The sequence below is a fragment of the Molossus molossus genome, unplaced genomic scaffold (genome assembly GCF_014108415.1).
Source record: "Molossus molossus isolate mMolMol1 unplaced genomic scaffold, mMolMol1.p scaffold_m16_p_20, whole genome shotgun sequence".
Taxonomy (NCBI): Eukaryota; Metazoa; Chordata; class Mammalia; order Chiroptera; family Molossidae; genus Molossus; species Molossus molossus.
Window position 1 is genome coordinate 34733664 of NW_023425356.1, and position 19714 is coordinate 34753377.

Genomic DNA, 19714 nt, shown 5'->3' on the forward strand with positions numbered 1-19714 from the left:
TATATATATACAGTGGTAGCTGTATACAGATATCTGTGTGCATATATGTATGAATACAAATTTCATCTGTATGTATATATACATTTTTTTCTTCTCTACAATGAAGAGTCAAAAGAAAGTCTGTATTGCAATGAATGCTCACAGTACACATACCTCTGGCTTATCTTTATTCATTTAAACCTGATTGACTGATGGGAGTTGGACTTGATTGCTGGGGGGTGGAAATAAAGCATGATTCCTGCTCTCAAGCAACTCAGTTTTAATTGGAAGATGGAGAAAGCTCCAGCTGTCCCTAAGTCAAACTCTAACTGTACCATATATCCAGTGATCTCGGAGTTGCTTTCAAGTATTTATTGAGCACCTATTATGTGCCAGTCCCTGTGCTTAGTGTTGCAGTAACAAATAAGAGTGAGGCACCATCCCTGTAAGACAGCGGTTCTCAACCCGTGGATGGCAACCCCTTTGGGGAAGGTCAAAAGACCCTTTCACAGGGGTCGCCTAAGGCCATTGGAAAACACATATTTCCGATGGGGATTCATAACAGTAGCAAAATTACAGTTATGAAGTAGCAATGAAAATAATTTTATGGTTGGGATCACCACAACATGAGGAACTGTATTAAAGGGTCGCGGCGTCAGGAAGGTTGAGAACCACTGTTCTAAGAGATTACGATATGGAAGGAATGAAATACAGACGAATAACAAGAACCCGGTGAGAGATGCGCAAGAAGAGAAGTGTGTAGACAGTGGAGGGCACCTGCAGGAGGGAGCGCCGGACTTCGACTGGGGCGTGAGAGAGGAGAAGGAAAGGATTAAAGGCACAGAAAAGCTTCACCAAGACAGTGACATCAAAGCTGGGTTTTGAAGAATAAGCAGGAGTTCCCACGAGAAATCATTAATGAAACATTCCATGTTCTGTTTGGGGAAATGGGCTATAAAATGACCTAGCGATATAATTGCTAAACAACATTAATTGATTTAATTGATTCATTTTCATTGCAAAGTAGCATTGCATCCAATGAATACACAACACTTTTTCTCCTTAAACTCTTTCCCATTGTTTACTTTCAAAAGTGTATTGAATTTGGTTATGCACACTTTGTTTCTGTGTGGTTATTCCTCGGAGGGGGATTGCCCTACAGTGTCAGTTTTACGAAACATTGCCCATGTGCTCTCCAAGGTTTGTGTGCCAATTGCCAGTCCCTCCTGCAGGGTATATGAATTTCTGGTTTGTCAGATCTGGCCACCATTTGGTATTCTCAGACTTTTAAACATTTGGCCAATCTGAAATGTGCAAGAAACATCATTCAGGTTTTAAATTGAATTTCTCTGATTAGTAAAGCTGAGTATATTTTAATTTTTATTATCCACTCAGCTCCGTTTTGCATGAATAAGCTGTTTATATCTTTTGTTTGTTGTTCAACTGGATAATTTTTGTTTTGTTTTGTTTTGTTTTTCAGGGGAGGACACAATTCTACATGGTGGTCAGCAGCAAGCACTTCGGAGCTGGCTGGTATGAGTTTTGTTTTTTTGTTTGTTTGTTTGTTTTTTTAGAGAGAGAGGAAAGGAGAGAGAGGTAGAAACATCGATGTGAGAGAGAAACATTGATCGGCTGCCTCTTGCACACCCCCTGCTAGGGATCAAGCCCACAACCCGGGCATGTGCCCTGACTGGGAATCTACCAGGACCTCTCAGTCCCTGGGACGACACTCAATTCACAGAGCCACCCTGGCAGGCATGAGTTTTAATTCCAAAGTTGTCACCAATAGTTGTGTGTGGTTGGGTGTGTTACTTCCCCTCTCTGTGGCTCTGTTTCTTCATCTGTAAAACTGAGATAATAATAGTATCTCATAGGATTTTTACGGTGATTAAGAAACTTTAATGTATACTAAGCAGTTAGAAGAGATCCTGGCATAGAGTTGTCTTACAGGTGGGAAATTACTCCTCATATATTCCAGATAGATTCTTTGGCTATTATGTATGTTGCAAAATTCTTTGTTTTTTGGTTTTGTTAACTTGTGTCATGCAGGGCTTTCTTAATGTAAAGTTATTGATTTTCTTTATAATTTATGCTTTTTTTCCAAGTATCTGAATGCATTTTCTTCGCAGGATCAGAAAGTTGTCCTCTTGCATCTATCTTTAAATAATCTTTAACAAATTTAGGCCTTTAATTTAACTGGCAATTGTTTTTATATAGTAGAGGTAATGCTCTAATTCTTTCTTTCCATACAGAGTCAGCTATTGCAATAAGTTCTGACTTTTGAGGGCACCTTAAAATATATAGATGTGTGTGTGTGTGTATACATATACATGTGTATGTGTGTGTGTGTGTGTATAAATACACACACACATTAGATAGATAGATAGATAATAGAGAGAGAGGAAGGGAGAGGGGGAGAGACACACTGATGTGAGGAAAACATCGATCGATGGACTGCCTCCTGCATGCCCCCCATGGGGAATTGAGCTTGCAACCCAGGCATGTGCCCTGACGGGAAATCGAACTGGCAACCTTTTGGTGCATGGGACGATGCTCAACCAACTGAGCAGCACTGGCCAGGGCAAGGGCATCCTTCTTGTAAATTAAATTTTCATAGAAGCCAAGGTCTATTTCTAAGCTCTTAAATCTATCTAATAAATCTATTTTAACCCTGCAAAATACCGCTGTTTTAATAATTTACATATAATTAAATAATTAAAATAATCCTTGATATCCAGGAGAGCAAATTCTTCCAGTTCTTCTCATAATTGTCCTGCATTTTCCTGAACATTTATTTATACACAGAAATTTTAATAAGTTAATCAAATTTCTTGAAAAAAGTCTATTGGGATTTTCATCGAAATTACTCTGAATTTGTCATTCAATTTGGAGAATAATTTACAGTATGTGTTCATGATGGTGAGCGTGTATATGCATAAACCAAATGTTTTTTGACTTTGTATGGCTTTATAATTTTCCTCCATAAAAGCATTAAATATCATTTGCTAAATTCTCTTTCTTTTCTTTTTTTAAATCCTCACCCAAGGACATTTTTGCATTTATCTTCAGATAGAACAGTAGGGAGAGAGGGAGGAAAAGAGAGAGAGAGATACATTGACTGGTTGCCACCCACATGACCCTAACCGGGGCTGGGGACACACTGCAGCTGAGGTATGTGCCCTTAGAGGGAATCCGCCCCACGGACCCCTGCTAAGGGCACCAAACCTGGGTCTCTCTGGTCTGCGGGTCGATGCTCCAAGCACTGAGCCAAACCGGCCAGGATGATTTCTCTTTCTTTAGGTACCATGTAAATTTGAAAGCAATCATGAATGGAATCTTACTTAAAAACCATTTTCTATTTTCTAATTACTGGTAAATACAATCTCACATTATAATCATTTTTGCATGTTGACCTTATTTCCAATACACTAGCCTAACATTTTTATTCTAAGTAGTTTGCGGATTCTTTTGTATTTCGTGTGCAAACAATGATATCATCTGCAAATAACAGTTGTGCCTCTTTCTTCCCAATAATTATATCATTTAATGCTCTTTCTTGCATTGTTGAATCAGCTAGAGCTTCCCGGAATGGCTGTATAAGAGTGATTGTAGTAACCAGTGTCTTGTCTTGAGTTCAATGTGAATGCTTCTCAGATCTGACCCTCAGGGCAGCATTGTTGGGGGTTTAGAATGGATGCTCTTTATCAGGTTAAGCAACTTTCTTTCTGTTTTTAATGTGCTGGATTTTTCCTCTTAGTTTACAAATAGATAGGTATTGATTTTTATAGAATGCTTCCTACATCCATTGAGATCTTACATCATTTATTTTCTATTTTCTCTTAATGTGTTGAATTGCACAGATTTTATTTTTATCTATTTTATTCATTTCTAATGTTAATGTGTCTTTGTATTCTTGGGATAAACTGTTTTATCATGATGCACTCTACAATTCTGGATTTGTTAGTGTATCATCATGCTTTGTTCATTTACGCCATAGTGAAACCGGACAAAAAAATATCATTCTTGCATTCTCTGTACCTAATTTTGATAACACATGATAGGTAATTTGCTCTCTTTGTCCATTCACTGAAACAGATTGTATAAGATAAAAATTATGAGTTACAATTTTTGGTAAAATATCTCCATAAAATGTATGGGCTTAATTATTTTTATAGGGAGACATTTTTTTTTAATCACTGATTCAATTATTTTTACCATAGATGACTATTTTTCCAACAAATGTTTGGGAGAGTCTAATTGTATTCATGTTATCATATTACAGTAAGATAAAATGTTTTGTATCATATTAATTATTTAGAGGTTTTGTGACCTTCTGTGAACTCATGTATAATCAACTTTCTAAAATAATGCATGCATGCTTTAAAATTGTATGTGTTCCCTACTTCTTGGACATAAGAATATAGTCTGGCTATATTATGTTATGTTGTTATATTATGTATGTTACATTATATTCCTGTGGGATCGAAATTCATCCCTGGTTACCATGACATTCTCAGACCAGGGTTATTACACTTGTCTATTTACTGTCAAAATCTGGTATAGGAGTACTGAAAGATATCTAAATGTATCATCTGGTCACTAAGTAGATTCATCCTTCTCTCATTATGTAACAGCATCCTTATCTACTCCTGCCAAGATGGTGATTCATTTTATTACCTGCTGGTGTCTTGGCATGAGCTGTTCCAAGTGCCCAGGCACCAGCCAAAAGTAGAACCCATTCAAAGCTGACAGCTTTCGTACCATCTGGTGCATGCCCCAGACTAGTATTCCTAGATATGTTTCTCAGGTGTGTAATGCAGTCGAAGGCCCAAAGAGGCATGCATAGCAGGCATTTCGCTTCCTTCTTTCAGCTCAGAAGTATACATTTCAATACTTGGTTCTTTCTTGGGGTGGGAAGGCTGATTCTCATCATGCAGTAAACACCAGACACCTACAATTTTACTGATGTGGCAAGCCTAGGTTCATTTCCAGCCCTCTGGAGTGCATGCGTTTTCACAAACCCTTCAACTAGCATCTATTTGTTTTCTCATGTGGTTCCAGAGGCCTGATGTTATCAATACAATGAATGAATATTACATTCTATGTGTGTGGTCATATAGTCTACATCTCTTCGGACTATATTTTGACTGAGGGCCAAAGTGCTAAAAAAAAAAAATACACAAAACAATTAACCTGTATTGTTATTGTTTTTTAAGTAGATGGAAGTCTTTTTTCCCCTCTTTTTCCTAAGGATGGAAAAGAATTCGTTTGCTAGATCAATGACTACAGACCCTATATCTGATGTAATGTTAACCTCTTCTAGCAAAAACATCACATCTGCCGTTAGCTCTAATGTCCGGCTGTATTTGTAGTAATCACTCTAATGCTTCAGGATATGTCTTGTATTTTCAGGGTCCAGATTGCTGAATTAAATGAATACATGGGAATCATCATTCCTCCATCCTTTAATGGATTTTAAAGATGGTACTAATTTTACCCATTCATACTGGACTATGATTTCTTTTTATTTACTATCTTGAAACAGGGGCTGGGGGATGAGGTAGTTCAATAGGCTTCCACTTGGCCTTTTCTGCTAGAAAGCTTTTATTCTTCAGACCAAGGACCCAACATAAGGATTCTACCAACTCCCAAATATATCTAATCCAATTGCAAATTAGAGTCTGGGAAATGACCACTGGTTGGGGTCACAGATACTGTGGACCCACTATGAGCTTACCTTGGCTCATGTCCCCACTCTAAAAGAGGTACCATGATGACATGTTGGCATCCTTTTCAACTTAGATTCTGTATCCAGCAATCCTCAAAATGCTTGAATATCCCTGTTTCCCTAGTTACCTGACAAATGGCAGTAGGTCCCTTTGAGACAGGCCTAATGAAGCCATTGCCACGTGTAGTTGCCATGAGGTTGCAGGGGTCTTTCTCTGAAACCGTCTCCTCATTAGTCAATGGGGTCTAGGTCGGAAAACTGGATATTGGACAGAGGATTATAATTGTTATCAGAATGATTGCGTTCAACCTTCTGATCATCATCCTCAATTTTTTTTTATTTATTTTACAGATAGACTAGGACACTCATGTTGGTGCCCATATATATTTGCCCTGAGCAACGGCACATTCTTTTAACCATGTCCATAACTTTCTCAACATCAGGCCCCTGGCTGGTCTTCCAACCATGTCACTTCTTATAATAATTGTGCTCCCCTGGCTTTTGAGTATAAAATACTGCCACCTGGCCCCTATTGTTTGCAGTCAAGGTGTCCTAGGATCTCATTGATTATGTATTCATAGAGCTTACTTCTGCAATGGCGTCTCCCTACCACCAGCCCTGACTCCCAGAAGAGCAGCACTGTCGAACTGCCCACTGACTCTGGCCCTTTTCCCACCAGTACATCCCCTTCTGTCTGGTAAATAATGGATCTTCTTGGCCCTCTTATGAGATATAGTCATCTAATGGGTTTTCTGGTCTTTTACTGCATATCTACTTTAACTTGTCCAATTCTCTGAGACTTTAATTTCTTTTTTCCACCTCCTGTCATGACCATTCTGGCTTTTATTCTTCACTTGACGTGGAGATCACTTTCCCCTGTTTCTAGGAGTCATATACCTGCTTGTTCACAGCTTCTCCTGGCCGGGTGTTAATGCCTGCATTCCTGTAATGCACTCCCATATTGACAAAGTCTGTTTCATCAAATTTATGGTCCTTTTTTTTCCCAGTGTAACAGCTTCAGAATGCAGTACTAAGTACACCTCTCTAGCTCCCGCTGGTACTTTCTAGTAGGTCCTTTGTTAGTTCCTTTCCTCTCCTGGGAAGGCTCAAGTGTATTCTAACCTCCTACGGCAAGGTTATGTTTTGACTTAGTCTTGGCTATTGGCCTAATGAGCTGGGGTGGGGGGAACAAGACGGGGACAGAACCGGGGGGAGAGTGGAGATGACATGTGTTGTCTCTGCAGCATCTTCAAGCAAGGGGGAGCGCTAGCTCTTCCTAGGGAAGGGCCACTGCTGATGGCTCGTTGTATACGATTCAAGACATTCAGCGGCATCGACCCGGACGCCCCTATGTTACGTGTCCCAACTAGAGCCTTGATGGTGGCAAAGCAGCACTTCTTAGGTTAAGAGTTTAGCCTTCTTCTGAACTTACTACTCTTACAAGTAAGTCTTCAGCGAGGTCCTTAAATTTTGCAGCCATCCTGCTCCAGGAGGTGAGAACCTCTTTGTCTCCCACGCTCTAGCTTTCACTCTGGGCTTTTAATTGCTGATGAATCACCCCCAGCTCTTTGTTATGTTTACCCAGAGCCATCAATGGAGCATAGCATGGCCACCAAACTCTCTTCTCTTAGTTATGCTTTTCCCCATATTTCCAAATCCCAAACATTCCAACTAATGTACCTAATATTATTATTTATTCTGCTTAGTATTAGTAACCTGGTATATCTTTCCCTGACTTTTAGAGTTTTTTGTTTGTTTTTTTAATGTAATTATATGTTAGGCATTTCTGCATATAGCAGGAATTTTTTTTTCTTTTATTGATTTTTACAGAGAGAGAAAATGAGAGTAAGAAAGAGATAGAAACATCAATGAGAGAGAACATTGACTGGCTACCTCCTGATGCCCCCCACTGGGGATCAGGCCCACAACCTGGGCACGTGCCCTGACCGAGAATCAAACTGGCGATGTTCAACCACTGAGCCTCACTGGCCAGACATAGCAGGAATTTTCTATTTCCAATTTCCAATCTGCCTTTCCATAGGTGAATGTAAGCTGGATATAATTCATTCAGATTCACAGTAATTTTTGATATACGTGTACCAGAAGTATAGATCATCTTATTTGACATTTTCTACTTTACTAGGCTCGTTCTTGTTGGATTAGCTGGATTTTCATAATTTTCTTTTCTCCCATTTACTGCTTTTGAGGTTAAACATTCCAATTTTTTTCATATTTACCTTTATAGTTTTTTTTTAACGTGGAATTTGTCAACATATCATTCCTATGGCCCATACCACCCACCACCCTTACACATATATTTGCTTCATTAATCCCTACAGGCCTGAGTACTCTACCACTCTGGCTGTCAGTTTCCATTTCATTTTAAGAACTTTGTAACCACCTCCCCCCTTTTAGTTTTCAATTTCAGTTATGTACTTTAAAGGAAAAATTACGTAGTCTATGTTATCCAGCATTTGTATGTGTTTGGAGCAGGAGGAGAAGCTTCCCATTTCTGCTTGGTCCACTACATCGACTGGAAGTTTCCCTTTATTAATCCTGACTGCTTTTTGATCCCTGAAAGCTATCCCACATGCAGATCATCAAAGCTATTCATTCATTCCAGAGTTGTCTTATTGAGCACCTACTGAGGCCCGATGCTAAACTAGGAGACAGGAAAACCTGCTTCAGTAAGTCTGGAAAATGTTTATTCTGTGGTTGAAATAGTGATGAGACTTTGGGCTTCTCCCAAGGGGCTCTCCTAATCATCACTTTTTGTTCCACGTACCTGAGGACAAATGCTCTTTTAAAAGAAAGAAGACTATGAATTTTTACTGCTAGAAATGACAGTGGAGTTTTGATTCTCTGAAGTAACAGGCCTCAGGAAAAGCCTGAGTAATTGAGCTTCATCAAGAAATTGAAAACTTATTTCAGCCAAGAGATCGCACCTGACTTTTCACACCCTACCCCCTCCTGTGCCCTCTAAGGCGCCAAGACTTTCAGCAGGGCTCCCCTGTCTGGGAGGGCTCTAGGGGACTGGGGAACACTTAGGAAATGGCAGTGGGGGAGTTCAGGTCTCTGCATGTCCACACCAAGTGCAATGATCAGATGTGGTCTTTGAAGAGGCTCATCTCTCTACAGCTTTGATGTGGCCCCACTCACCCCTAAGGGATCTGCACCTGACCTGGTAGGAATTCAGCTCGGGTGTGGTTTTACTTTCATTTTCTATTTCTCATTGTTCAGAGTGTTTATGTCTCTCTCCCAGAGGACTTCGACCACTGAGTAAGAACATACAGAAAATCAATGTGTCTCGAGTAACGTGCTAAGCCTCTCTGGGAGGTACAACAAAGCAATACAAAAAAAGAGAGAGAGAGAGAGAATCAGTCTCCCAAGTTTTCCTCTCTCCACACCTTCCTCCAGAAACACTTGACCTTCATCAGGCTCCTGGAGCTGGCCCACTGGCTCTCTGGAGCGCCCTGGAAGGTCCCAGGTGGGGAATACCAGCCCCTGCTTGTGAGAGCCCCGCTCTGTCTGGGCAGGTACTGGAAACAGCCTCTGAGAGCTTGCTCTCTACAAGCCCCTGACAGTCTGTCTCCTTCACAGAGACCCAGTAATTGGGGCCTCCTGGGTCCTGAGCTACACACACTTCCCCCACTTACTCTACAAAGATTTTTTTCCTTTTTAACAAAACACAGGTTTGTGACTGAACTGTTCTTTTCCCACACCCAAGACAGGTGTAAAAACTCATCTATTTTTTTTTTCTTGGTCTTTGGCTCAAAAGTAAAAGTCGTTATATTTTTAGTGGCCCCAGCCAAGCAATCAAAAGAGCTTTAGCTTTGCCAAGTGAATGATTTCCTTGGGCCATGTTGTTTGGATATGAAGTAAAATGTCATTGTAACTCTCCTTCCACACTTTAATTTGTTTGATAGCGTGATAAATAATGACGATAACAATGATATATGACTATGATATAATAACAATGGGGTAATTATAGCTAAATATTAACTACATGTACCCAGCACTTGCAAAATTAACCTCACAACGAACCTATGAAGTAATTACTATTACTTTCACCTGTTTAATGAGGTTTTGCGAGGTAAGTTTTCTTACCGCAGTAATACAGGTAGATAGTGGAACTTACCTTCTGAATAGCCAGAAAATATTTCTTTACGCCAAGCTCGGTGCAAGAGTTACCACAGTCAGGAAAACAAGGTCATTGCTGGCAAAGGGTTTCCACAAGACAGACCCCTGATTCTTAGGAAAAGTGAATCAGGCAAAAGTTGACAAGTATTCTTGGGGGAGAGGCTGAATGAGCAAAGGCAAAGATCATAAACCAGTAGGGGTGTGGCATCAGCAAGGTACGGGGGCTAGGAGGCTCCAATGTTCATTCCTCTCATAAAAACAGTAAACAAGCAATTACAAGCCAAGGAAAATAGCTCTAGGAAAGCTTTGGACGACAGTGATGAAGCAGCAGAAATCCTGTAAAGCTCAACAAACAGAGGATGGCCACCTAAGGAAGTATAGGAAGCATTTTATGTGTCACCCCTTCCCTAGTCCAGAGCAGCTCAGCGTCAAGAAGAATCTCCTTGGTTGGACTTCATTGCATGGAGAAAGGAGAACAGGAGAACCCCAGCAAGCCCTACTCATTGTTACTGAGGACCCTCACAGTCTTCACTAACATGAAACCTAGCTGATAGAGCTCCAGAGTTCCCACCCTGTGCTTCTCCCCAGAGCTGGAGATGTTGCAGTTGGTAAGACCTGCCCCAGGGGCCCAGTTGCCACTCTTCCCTATTCTTTGGGATGAAGAGGCCAGAACACCTTGCCATCCATAAGACCAAAGCTGCTGCTGCTCTGCACCCTGCCCCCCAAGTCCCAAGTCCCAGCTTTGACTCACCCTTACCAGGGCTTAGTTATTGCTGTTTCCCTGGTGACTTCTACCAATATTTTAAAAATAATAATACAAATCCTTCTCAAACCCTTCCAAAAAACTGAAGAAGGAACACTTCCAAACTGCTGGGGTTTTTTGTTTTTGTTTTTGTTTTTTTTAAACCAACATTATCCTGATACCAAGGCTAGACAAGGACACTACAAGGAAAGAAAATTACAGGCCAATATTGTTGCTGAACATAGATGCAAAATTCTCAAGAATACAATAGCAAACCTTTCAAGAGCACATTAAAAGGATCATATACCACAATCAAGTGGACTTTATCCCTGGGATCCAAGGATGGTTCAATATCTGCAGATCAATAAATGTGATACACCACATCACCAGAATGCGAATACAAATCAGATCATGATTTCAATCTGATTACGTTAGTAGATGCAGAAGAAGCATTTGACAGAATTCAACATCCTTTTAATAATAATAATAACTCTCAACAAATTAGGTATAGAAAGAATGTACCTCAACATAGTAAAGACCATCTATGAAAAGTCCATAGCCAACATTATACTCAGCTGTGAAAAGATAAAAACCTATTCTCTAAAAATAGAAACAAGATAAAGAAGCCTGCTTTCACCACTTCTCTTTAACATAGTACTGGAAATCTTGCCCATAGCAATTAGACAAGAAAAAGAAATGTCACCGAAATTAGAGAGAGAAAAAGCAAGGAAAATTGTCTGTTTGCAGATCACATGATATTATATACAGAATATCTTAAATGCCACCCCAAATATTTTAGGACTAATAAATAAATTCAGTAAGTTACAGGATACAAAATCAACGTACAAAAATTAGTTTTATTCTATGCACTAATAATGAACTGTTTAAAAGAGAAATTAAGAAAGCAAACCCATTTACAATACCATCAGAAACAATAAAATACTTAGAAATAAATTAACCAAGCAGATGAAAGATTTTTAGATTAAAAACTACAGGATGTTGATGAAAGAAATTGAAGAAGGTATTTATTTAAATGAAAAGAAGCCTGTATTCTTGTACTGGAAAAATTAATATTACAAAAATTCCCATACCGTCCAAAGTGATCTACATATTCAGTGCAATTCCTATCAATATTCCAATGTCATTGGTCACAGAAAAAGAGAAATCTACCCTAAATTTTGCATAAAACCACAAAAGACTCAAGTAGTCAAAACCATCTTGAATAAGGTTGAGAAACGCATCACACTTTCTGACTTCAAACTATATTACAAAGCTGTAGTAATTAAAACAGCATTGAATATACATGTAGACCAGTGGAACAAAACAGAGATCCTAAAAACACATCAAAATATGTATGGTCAACTAATTTTTTACCAAAACATACAATGTGGAAAGAACCGTTTCTTCCAAAGTGTTGTTGGAAAAACTATATCCACATGTAAAAGAATAAAACTAGACTCTTATCTTATACCATTCACAAAAATGAACTCCAATTGTATTTAAGACTTAAATGTAAGACCTGAAACCATAAAACTCTTAGAAGTAAACCAAAAAAAACTTTGACATTGGTCTTGTTAATGATTTCCAGGATAAGACACCAAAGCACAGGCAACGAAAACAAAAACGAGTGGGACTATATGGAAGTAATAGCTTCTGTACATCATACTAAACAATCAATAAATTGAAAAGGCAACATACGGAATGCAGTTCTATGGCATGCAGAAAACAGTGTGTCAGTTCTTCAAAATGTTAAGAATTAATATTTTGATTCATCAATCCTACTTTTGAATATATAGCCAAAGGAAATGAAAACAATATAAGAGAGTTATCTGCTCTTCCATATTCATTGTGGCATTATTAGCAATAGCCAAGACATAAAACAATCTAAATGTCATTCAAAACACAAAGAAATGTGATATATATAATATTTCTAAAAATGTATATATTTATTTATGTAAATTATATAATTCACATATTTTATATAAAAATCATATATGTGTGTGTGTATATATGTGTGTGTGTGTATATATATTCATAAAATTCAGTCATAAAAGGGAAATCTTGCCATTTGAGACAACATGAATAAAACTGGGCTACATTGTGCTAAGTGAAGTAAAATACAGAAAGATAAATAATGTGTAATATCATTTATATGTAAAATCTAAAAGGAAAAAAGTTGATTTTTATACAAACAGAATAGAATGGCGGTTTCCAAGGGCTGGGGTTAGGGGGAAATGGGAGATGTAAGTCAGAAGACACCAACTTTAGTTACAAAAACAGTAAGTTCTGAGGATCTAATGTATAGCAGGTGACTACATTTATTAATATAATATTGTGTACTTACAAGTTGCTGAGAGTAGATCTTAAACATTCTCACTACACACAAAGAGTTAACTAAAACCGTTCTACGGTGTGTGTATACATATATTAAATCATCATGCACAATGTAAATATATTCAATTGTATTTCTCTATAAAGTTGGGGGGAAAAAATAAACCAGTAGGGAGCATTCTGAAAATAACAAGGAATTCCGTGTTGTGTGACTAATGATTTGGTTGAAACAATAAATAGGAGCAATATGATAAAGGTACTCACATGCTATGTTGGTCCTCTGGGAGTCTTTGAATATAATCAGGGTATAAAAGTCATCCTAATTTACATCCTATAAGAGAAAGAGCTATAGATAATTCAGGACTGAATGCAACTAAGTCTTAATATGCCTCTGCTATTCCAAAAATAGCTCTAATTTCTGTTGCAGAGAAATTCAAATTCCATTCCTGAGATTGTGCATCACCTTGTGAGGCTGGAAGACTGTTGGTGACTCTTTGTTTTCATGGGATGTAAAATCACAATAAGAGCAGAGTTCTAGACTGAAACCAAAACAGAAGGACTTTTCATTCAACAAACTTTTTAAAACTGTGCTTACAATGTGTCATGCTTAATGAGAGTTGCTCAGGATACTGTGTCAAATAACAATGAAAGATACCATTCAACCAGTTTAAGGACTAACAGAGGATGCAAATACATAAAAGAAAAAATAGACCACACTGTTTTGTGATAAGAAGTAAGTTCAATAATAAGAAGTAAGCATAAGGCTTTCCATTTTTAATTTTTTGAGGAAACTCCTTAATGTTTTTCCCCGGTGGCTGCACCAGTCTGCATTCCCACCCACAATGCAGGAGGGTTCCCTGTTCTCCACATCCTCGCCCACACATTGTTTGTTGGTTTATTGATGATAGCCATTCTGAAAGGTGTGTCATTGTGGTTTTGATTTGCATTTCTCTGATGATTAGTGACAATGAGCATGTTTTCTTATGTCTATTGGCCATCTGTGTGTCCTTTGGAGAAGTCTCTGTTCAGGTCCTTCGCCCAGCTAGTCCACTTCTGGGGATATATCCAAAGCAACCTGAAACTCTAATTTGAAAGAATATATGCACCCCTATGTTTATTGCAGTGTTATTTACAATAGTCCAAAAGCCCATCAGTAGATGAATGGATGAAAAAAAAACTGGTATATTTACACAGTGAAATGCTACTCAGCCATAAAAAAGTAGGAACTCTTACCTTTTGTGTTAGCATGAATGGAACTGGAAACTATCATACTGAGTGAAATAAGCCAGTCAGAGAAGGAGCAATATCATATGAGTTCACTTATATGTGGAATCTAGTGAACCAAATAATCTAACAAACAAAATTGAAACAGAAGCATAGATATATAAAGCAGACTGATAGCTGTCAGAGGGGAGGGAGATTGGGGGCTGAGTGAGAAATGTGATGGAGTTAAGCAAAAATAAAAATAACACATAGGCACAGTATGGGGTGATTGCCAGAGGGAAAGAGGGGAGAAATGGGGGTGGAAGGAGACTTTACTTTGGGTGGTGAGTGCCCCAAGCAGTATGCAAATGATGTGTTATTGAGTTGTAAACTCGAAACCTATAGGTTTCATTAACCAATGCCACCCCAATAAATTCAACTAAAAAAATAGAAGTAAGCATAGACAGTACAGAAGCACAGAGGAGGGACACAGCAGAGCTACAAGTAGGGGGGCTCCAGCTTTAGCTTTGTCACTAATTATTAGCTCCATGACTTTAGGCAAAAAATGTAATTTCTTGGGTCCTCATTGCCCTTATCAGCAAAATGAGAACATTGGATGGTAGCCAAGTAAGCTCTCAGTTTGAAAATGCGCTGATTAAAAATGCAATCGCTTTATGATTCCAATGACTTAAAAATAATTGATTTACAAATTTCAGCATATAGAAATGTAAGCTAAGCCTCAATTTCTTCCCCCCAACCTCCACCCCCTCTAGAGTATCAACTTCTTTTAGTATATTCGGGGAAAGTAATCTCAAGAGAAGTTTTGTGAGTTGAGCGTCTGGGACTCAGAATTCTAAGATGCATTGACTTAGTCTAGCCCATAGACATACAGCATAACGCTTTTAAGCATAAGTTTTTCTTGTGACCATGGGAAAATAACTTTTGTGCTTCAATTTCTGTGTCTGTAAAATTAGGGTAACCATTGGATATACTTTCTAGTGTTGCTAAGAGCAGTAAATTAGTTAATACACATAAAGTGCTTAGAATGATACCTGATATATAGACTGTAACAGACATTCAATAAACATGAGTTACATCAACCTATAATAAAGCTCAGTGGTTTTCCATCTTTTTGTTTTAGGTGTAAGCTTTCTACAAAAGAGTCTATGCAATTAAAGCTGCATATTTTAAACCCTATGCTAACCATTAAAAATATTTATAAATGGTACAAGTAATGGAATCATAAAAACATTCAATTAGCCCGAGAGAAGTCAGATAAAGAAGAAAAAAATACAGGCCAGATGGACAAAATAGAAAATATCTAGCAAGATGGTAGATTTTAATTCAACCATATCAATAATAACAGTAAATATGAATGCCTAAATAAACCAGTTTAAAAAGACTGTTAGATTAAATAAAAAAACAAACACCAACCCTATGTTTTCCTTTTTTTTCTATCCTCACCCAAGAACATTTTCCCATTTTTTGTTCAGATAGAGTGAGAGGAAGAGAGAGAGAAACATCGACATGAAAGGGACACATTGAGTTGCTGCCACCCACACAACCCAACCAGGGCCAGGGATAAAATGCAACCTCGGTACATGCCCTTAGCGGGAACCGATCCGGGGTCTCTCTAATCGCTGAGCCAAACCGGCCGGGGCCTATATGCTTTCCTTTAGAAAGTAGCCTTAAAAGTAAATATAGCCCTGGCCTGTTTGGCTCAGTGGTTGGAGAGTCAGCCTGCGGTACAGAGAGACCCGGGTTCGGTTCCCGCTAAGGGCACGTACCTCGGTTGCAGTTTGTCCCCGGCCCTGGTTGGTCGTGCGGGTGGCAGCCACTCGATGTGTCCCTTCACGTCAATGTTTCTCTCTCTCTCTCTTCCTCTCTCTCCCTCCCGCTCTCTCTGAACAAAAAATGGAAAAATGTCCTCGGGTGAGGATTAAAAAAAAAAAAAAAAAGTAAATATAAATGCAAGTATGTAAATATAATATACATGAAAAGTGAAAGAGAAAATATATCATGCAAACATTAACCTAAAAGAAAGCTAGCATGCCTATTTGGATAGCAAACAAAATAGACACCAGGAAAAAGAATGTGACCGGGCATAAGGAGAGATATTATATAATAAGAATAGAATCAATTTTCCAAAAAGATGTAACAATCTTAAATATGTACGCCCACAGCATCAGAGCCTCAGGATACATGAAACAAAATCAAAGAGAACTGGAAGAAGTAGGGACAGACACAAAATGGTAGTTGAAGACCCCATCCTTCCTTTCAATAACCAAAGGAAGAAGATGTAGAGACTACAGGAGTTCTGAACAACATTATCAACCTATTAGACCTAATTGACATTTATAAAACAATTCAACAGCAAAATACACTTTAAAAAAAAACAAAACTGCATCATCTTTATTTTGCATACTTTAATTTCAGAACAAAATAAGGAAAAAAAAAAAAAAAAACCACCACAATACACAACATTCAAACCTGATGTCAAACGTGAGAAGGCTTGAGGCCTTTGTAACCTGTCTAAGGCAAAGACAGGAGAGGGGAAAACACCACTAAACATCACCAGAGGAAACCAGGTGGACTAGGGCCACTCAGGGCCGCCGGGGGAAACATGAAGACACTACACAGAGGACCAAGGTCTGCAGGTAGAAGCTACTAGTCTCCTTCTTCCATGCGAGAGGCATCCGCATCACACTCAACAGGGGGATCTCATCAGGAACAGCAACACTGGGCTCCTCTGCTGTCACTTCATCTTTGTCAGTGCCTAGGCCTAGCGTGATCATGCGGTAGATGCGGTTGGAGTGGGTCTGGGGATCCCCAAGTGAGAAGCCAGAATAGAGCAGCGCAGTTTCAAACAGCAACACCACAAGGTCCTTGACAGCCTTGTCATTCTTGTCTGCTTCCGCCTTCTGCCGCAGAGTCTCCACAATGCGGTTGTCGGGGTTGATCTCCAGGTGCTTTTTGGCCATCGTGTAGCCCATTGTTGAGTTATCCTAAAGTGCCTGGGCTTTCATGATACGCTCCATGATAGCTGTCCAACCGTAGGTGCTAGTCACAATGCAGCAGGGTGAAGACACGAGCCTGTTGGAGATTGTCACCTTCTCAACCTTTTTATCCAGGATTTCTTTCATGAGTTTGCAGAGGTTCTCAAACTTGGCCTTGCTCTCTTCCATTTTCTGTTTCTCCTCTTCATCCTCAGGTAGCTCCAGGCCCTCCTTGGTGACTGAGACCAAGATTTTCCCATCAAACTCCTCGAGCTGCTGCACACAGGACTCATCAATAGGCTCTGTCATATGTACTACTTCAAATCCCCACCTCACACTCGCTCCACAAAAGAGGAGTTGGCAACTTGCTCTTTGCTGTCACCAGTGATGTAATAGATGGACTTCTGGGTCTCCATGGGAGAGACATACTCGGAAAGAGAAGTCATTTCATCTCCAGACTGGGAGGGGTGATAGTGCAGAAGCTCAGAAAGGCATCGCCGATTAGCAAGTCCTCGTGGATTCCAAGCTTTAGAGAATGCCTCATAGAATTTCTTACAGTTCTCCTTATCTTCCACTAGCTCAGAGGAGAGCTCAAGGCACTTCTTAACAATGTTTTTATGAATGACCTTCAAGACTTTGCTCTGCTGGAGCACTTCTCGGGGGATGTTCAGGGGCAGGTCCTCAGAGTCAACCACACTGTGGATGAAGTTGAGATACTCTGGTATCAACTCACCACAGCTATCCACTATGAACACGTGGTGGACATAGAGTTTGATGTTGTTGTTCTTCTTCTTGTTGTTCTCAAAGAGATCAAAGGGAGCCCAACGGGGGATGAAAAGCAGCACCCTGAATTCCAACTGACTTTCTACAGTGAAGTGCTTGACTGCCAAGTGGTCTTCCCAGTCATTGGTAAGGCTCTTATGGAACTCTCCGTATTCCTCCTGGGTGATGTCATCAGGGTTTCTGGTCCAAATGGGCTTGGTCTTGTCCAGTTCTTCATGATCAATATACTTCTCCTTAATCTTCTTTGTTTTCTTTTTCTTATCCTTAGCACTATCCTCCTCCTCATCTGAGCCCACATCTTCAATCTTGGGTTTCTCCTCATCATCTTTATCATCCTTTTCTTTCTCCCCTTTCTCTTCCTCTGCTTCATCATCACTAATTTCATTCTCTCGTTCCTTCTCCAAATAAAGGGTGATGGGATACCCTATGAACTGTGAGTGCTTCTTCACCACTTCTTTGACCCGCCTCTCCTCTATGTACTCTGTCCAGTCTTCTTTAAGGTGGAGGATCACTTTGGTACCCCGGTCAATGGGCTCACCGTGGTCAGCTTGCACAGTGAAGGAGCCCCCAGCAGAAGACTCCCAGGCATACTGCTCATTGTCATTGTGCTTTGTGATCATAACCACTTTCTCTGCTACATGGTAGGCAGAATAAAAGCCAGCACCAAACAGTCCAGTCAATGAGATGTCTGCACCAGCCTGAAGAGCCACCATAAATGTTTTTGTACCAGACTTGGCAATTGTTCCCAGATTATTTATGAGATCAGCTTTGGTCATGCCAATACCTGTGTCCACCAGAGTCAGGGTGCGTTCCTGGGGGTTGGGGATGATGTCAGTTTTCAGCTCTTTACCACTGTCCAGCTTGGAAGGGTCCGTCAGGCTCTCATAGCGTATCTTGCCCAAGGCATCAGAAGCATTACTGATCAACTCCCAAAGAAAAATATTCTTGTTGGAATAGAAAGTATTGATAATGAGAGACATGAGTTGGGCAATTTCTGCCTGGAAGGTAAAAGTCTCCACCTCCTCCTCTCCACGGTGCACCCCTTCCTCAGACATCCTGAAAGTGAAGAGATCCAAGTATAGACAGAGCAAGGACTGTATTTGGCTCACAAACTGCAAGCAGTCTGTGCAGCGGTGCCTCAAGAGCACAGTACACTTTTTTTAAGTGCACATAAAACATTCATCAAGATAGACCATCTTCAGTTCACAAAATCTACCTCAACAACTAGAAACAAATAGAAATGATACAAAGTATGTTCTCAGACTATAACAGAAGTAAACCAGAGATAATAACAGAAAGCTATTTAGAAAATCTCAAGATATTTGGAAATTAAGCAATACAATTTTCTAAATAACCTGTGGGTCAAAGAGGGAGTCTCAAAGAAATTTTAAAAGGATTTTGAGGTAAATAAATGTAAATATACAATGGCACAAAATGTGTGAGATGTAACTAAAACAGTGATTATATGGATGTATGGCATAAAGTGACTATAAAATAAAATGGCTATAATATAACATAAGCATAAAATGGTTAATGAAAAAGAATAAAGATCTCAAATCAATATTCTAAGCTTTTACTTTAAGAAACTATACAAAGAAGGGTAAAATAACCCTAAGCAAGCTGACAAACACAGGGTGGAGCAAAAGTAAGTTTACAGTTGTAAGTACTGTACATGCAATAGTTTATTTTTGCATTATTATTTATTAATTATTTTTATAGGAACAACTGTAAACCTACTTTTGCCCCATACTGTATAAATTATAATAAAAATCAAGAAAATTGAAAAGAAGAAAAACTATGATCATCAACAGA

The 19714-nt window shown here is 39.2% G+C and overlaps 1 protein-coding gene across 1 annotated transcript; it reads right to left on the reverse strand.

The window, feature by feature from the left end:
• Positions 1 to 16790: 16790 nt before the first annotated feature.
• Positions 16791 to 18957, reverse strand: LOC118637778 (heat shock protein HSP 90-beta-like). The gene is given in 3 exon segments (XM_036273344.1): positions 16791 to 16843; positions 16846 to 17454; positions 17457 to 18957. Coding segments are annotated over 3 exon segments (2163 nt in total).
• Positions 18958 to 19714: the final 757 nt, after the last annotated feature.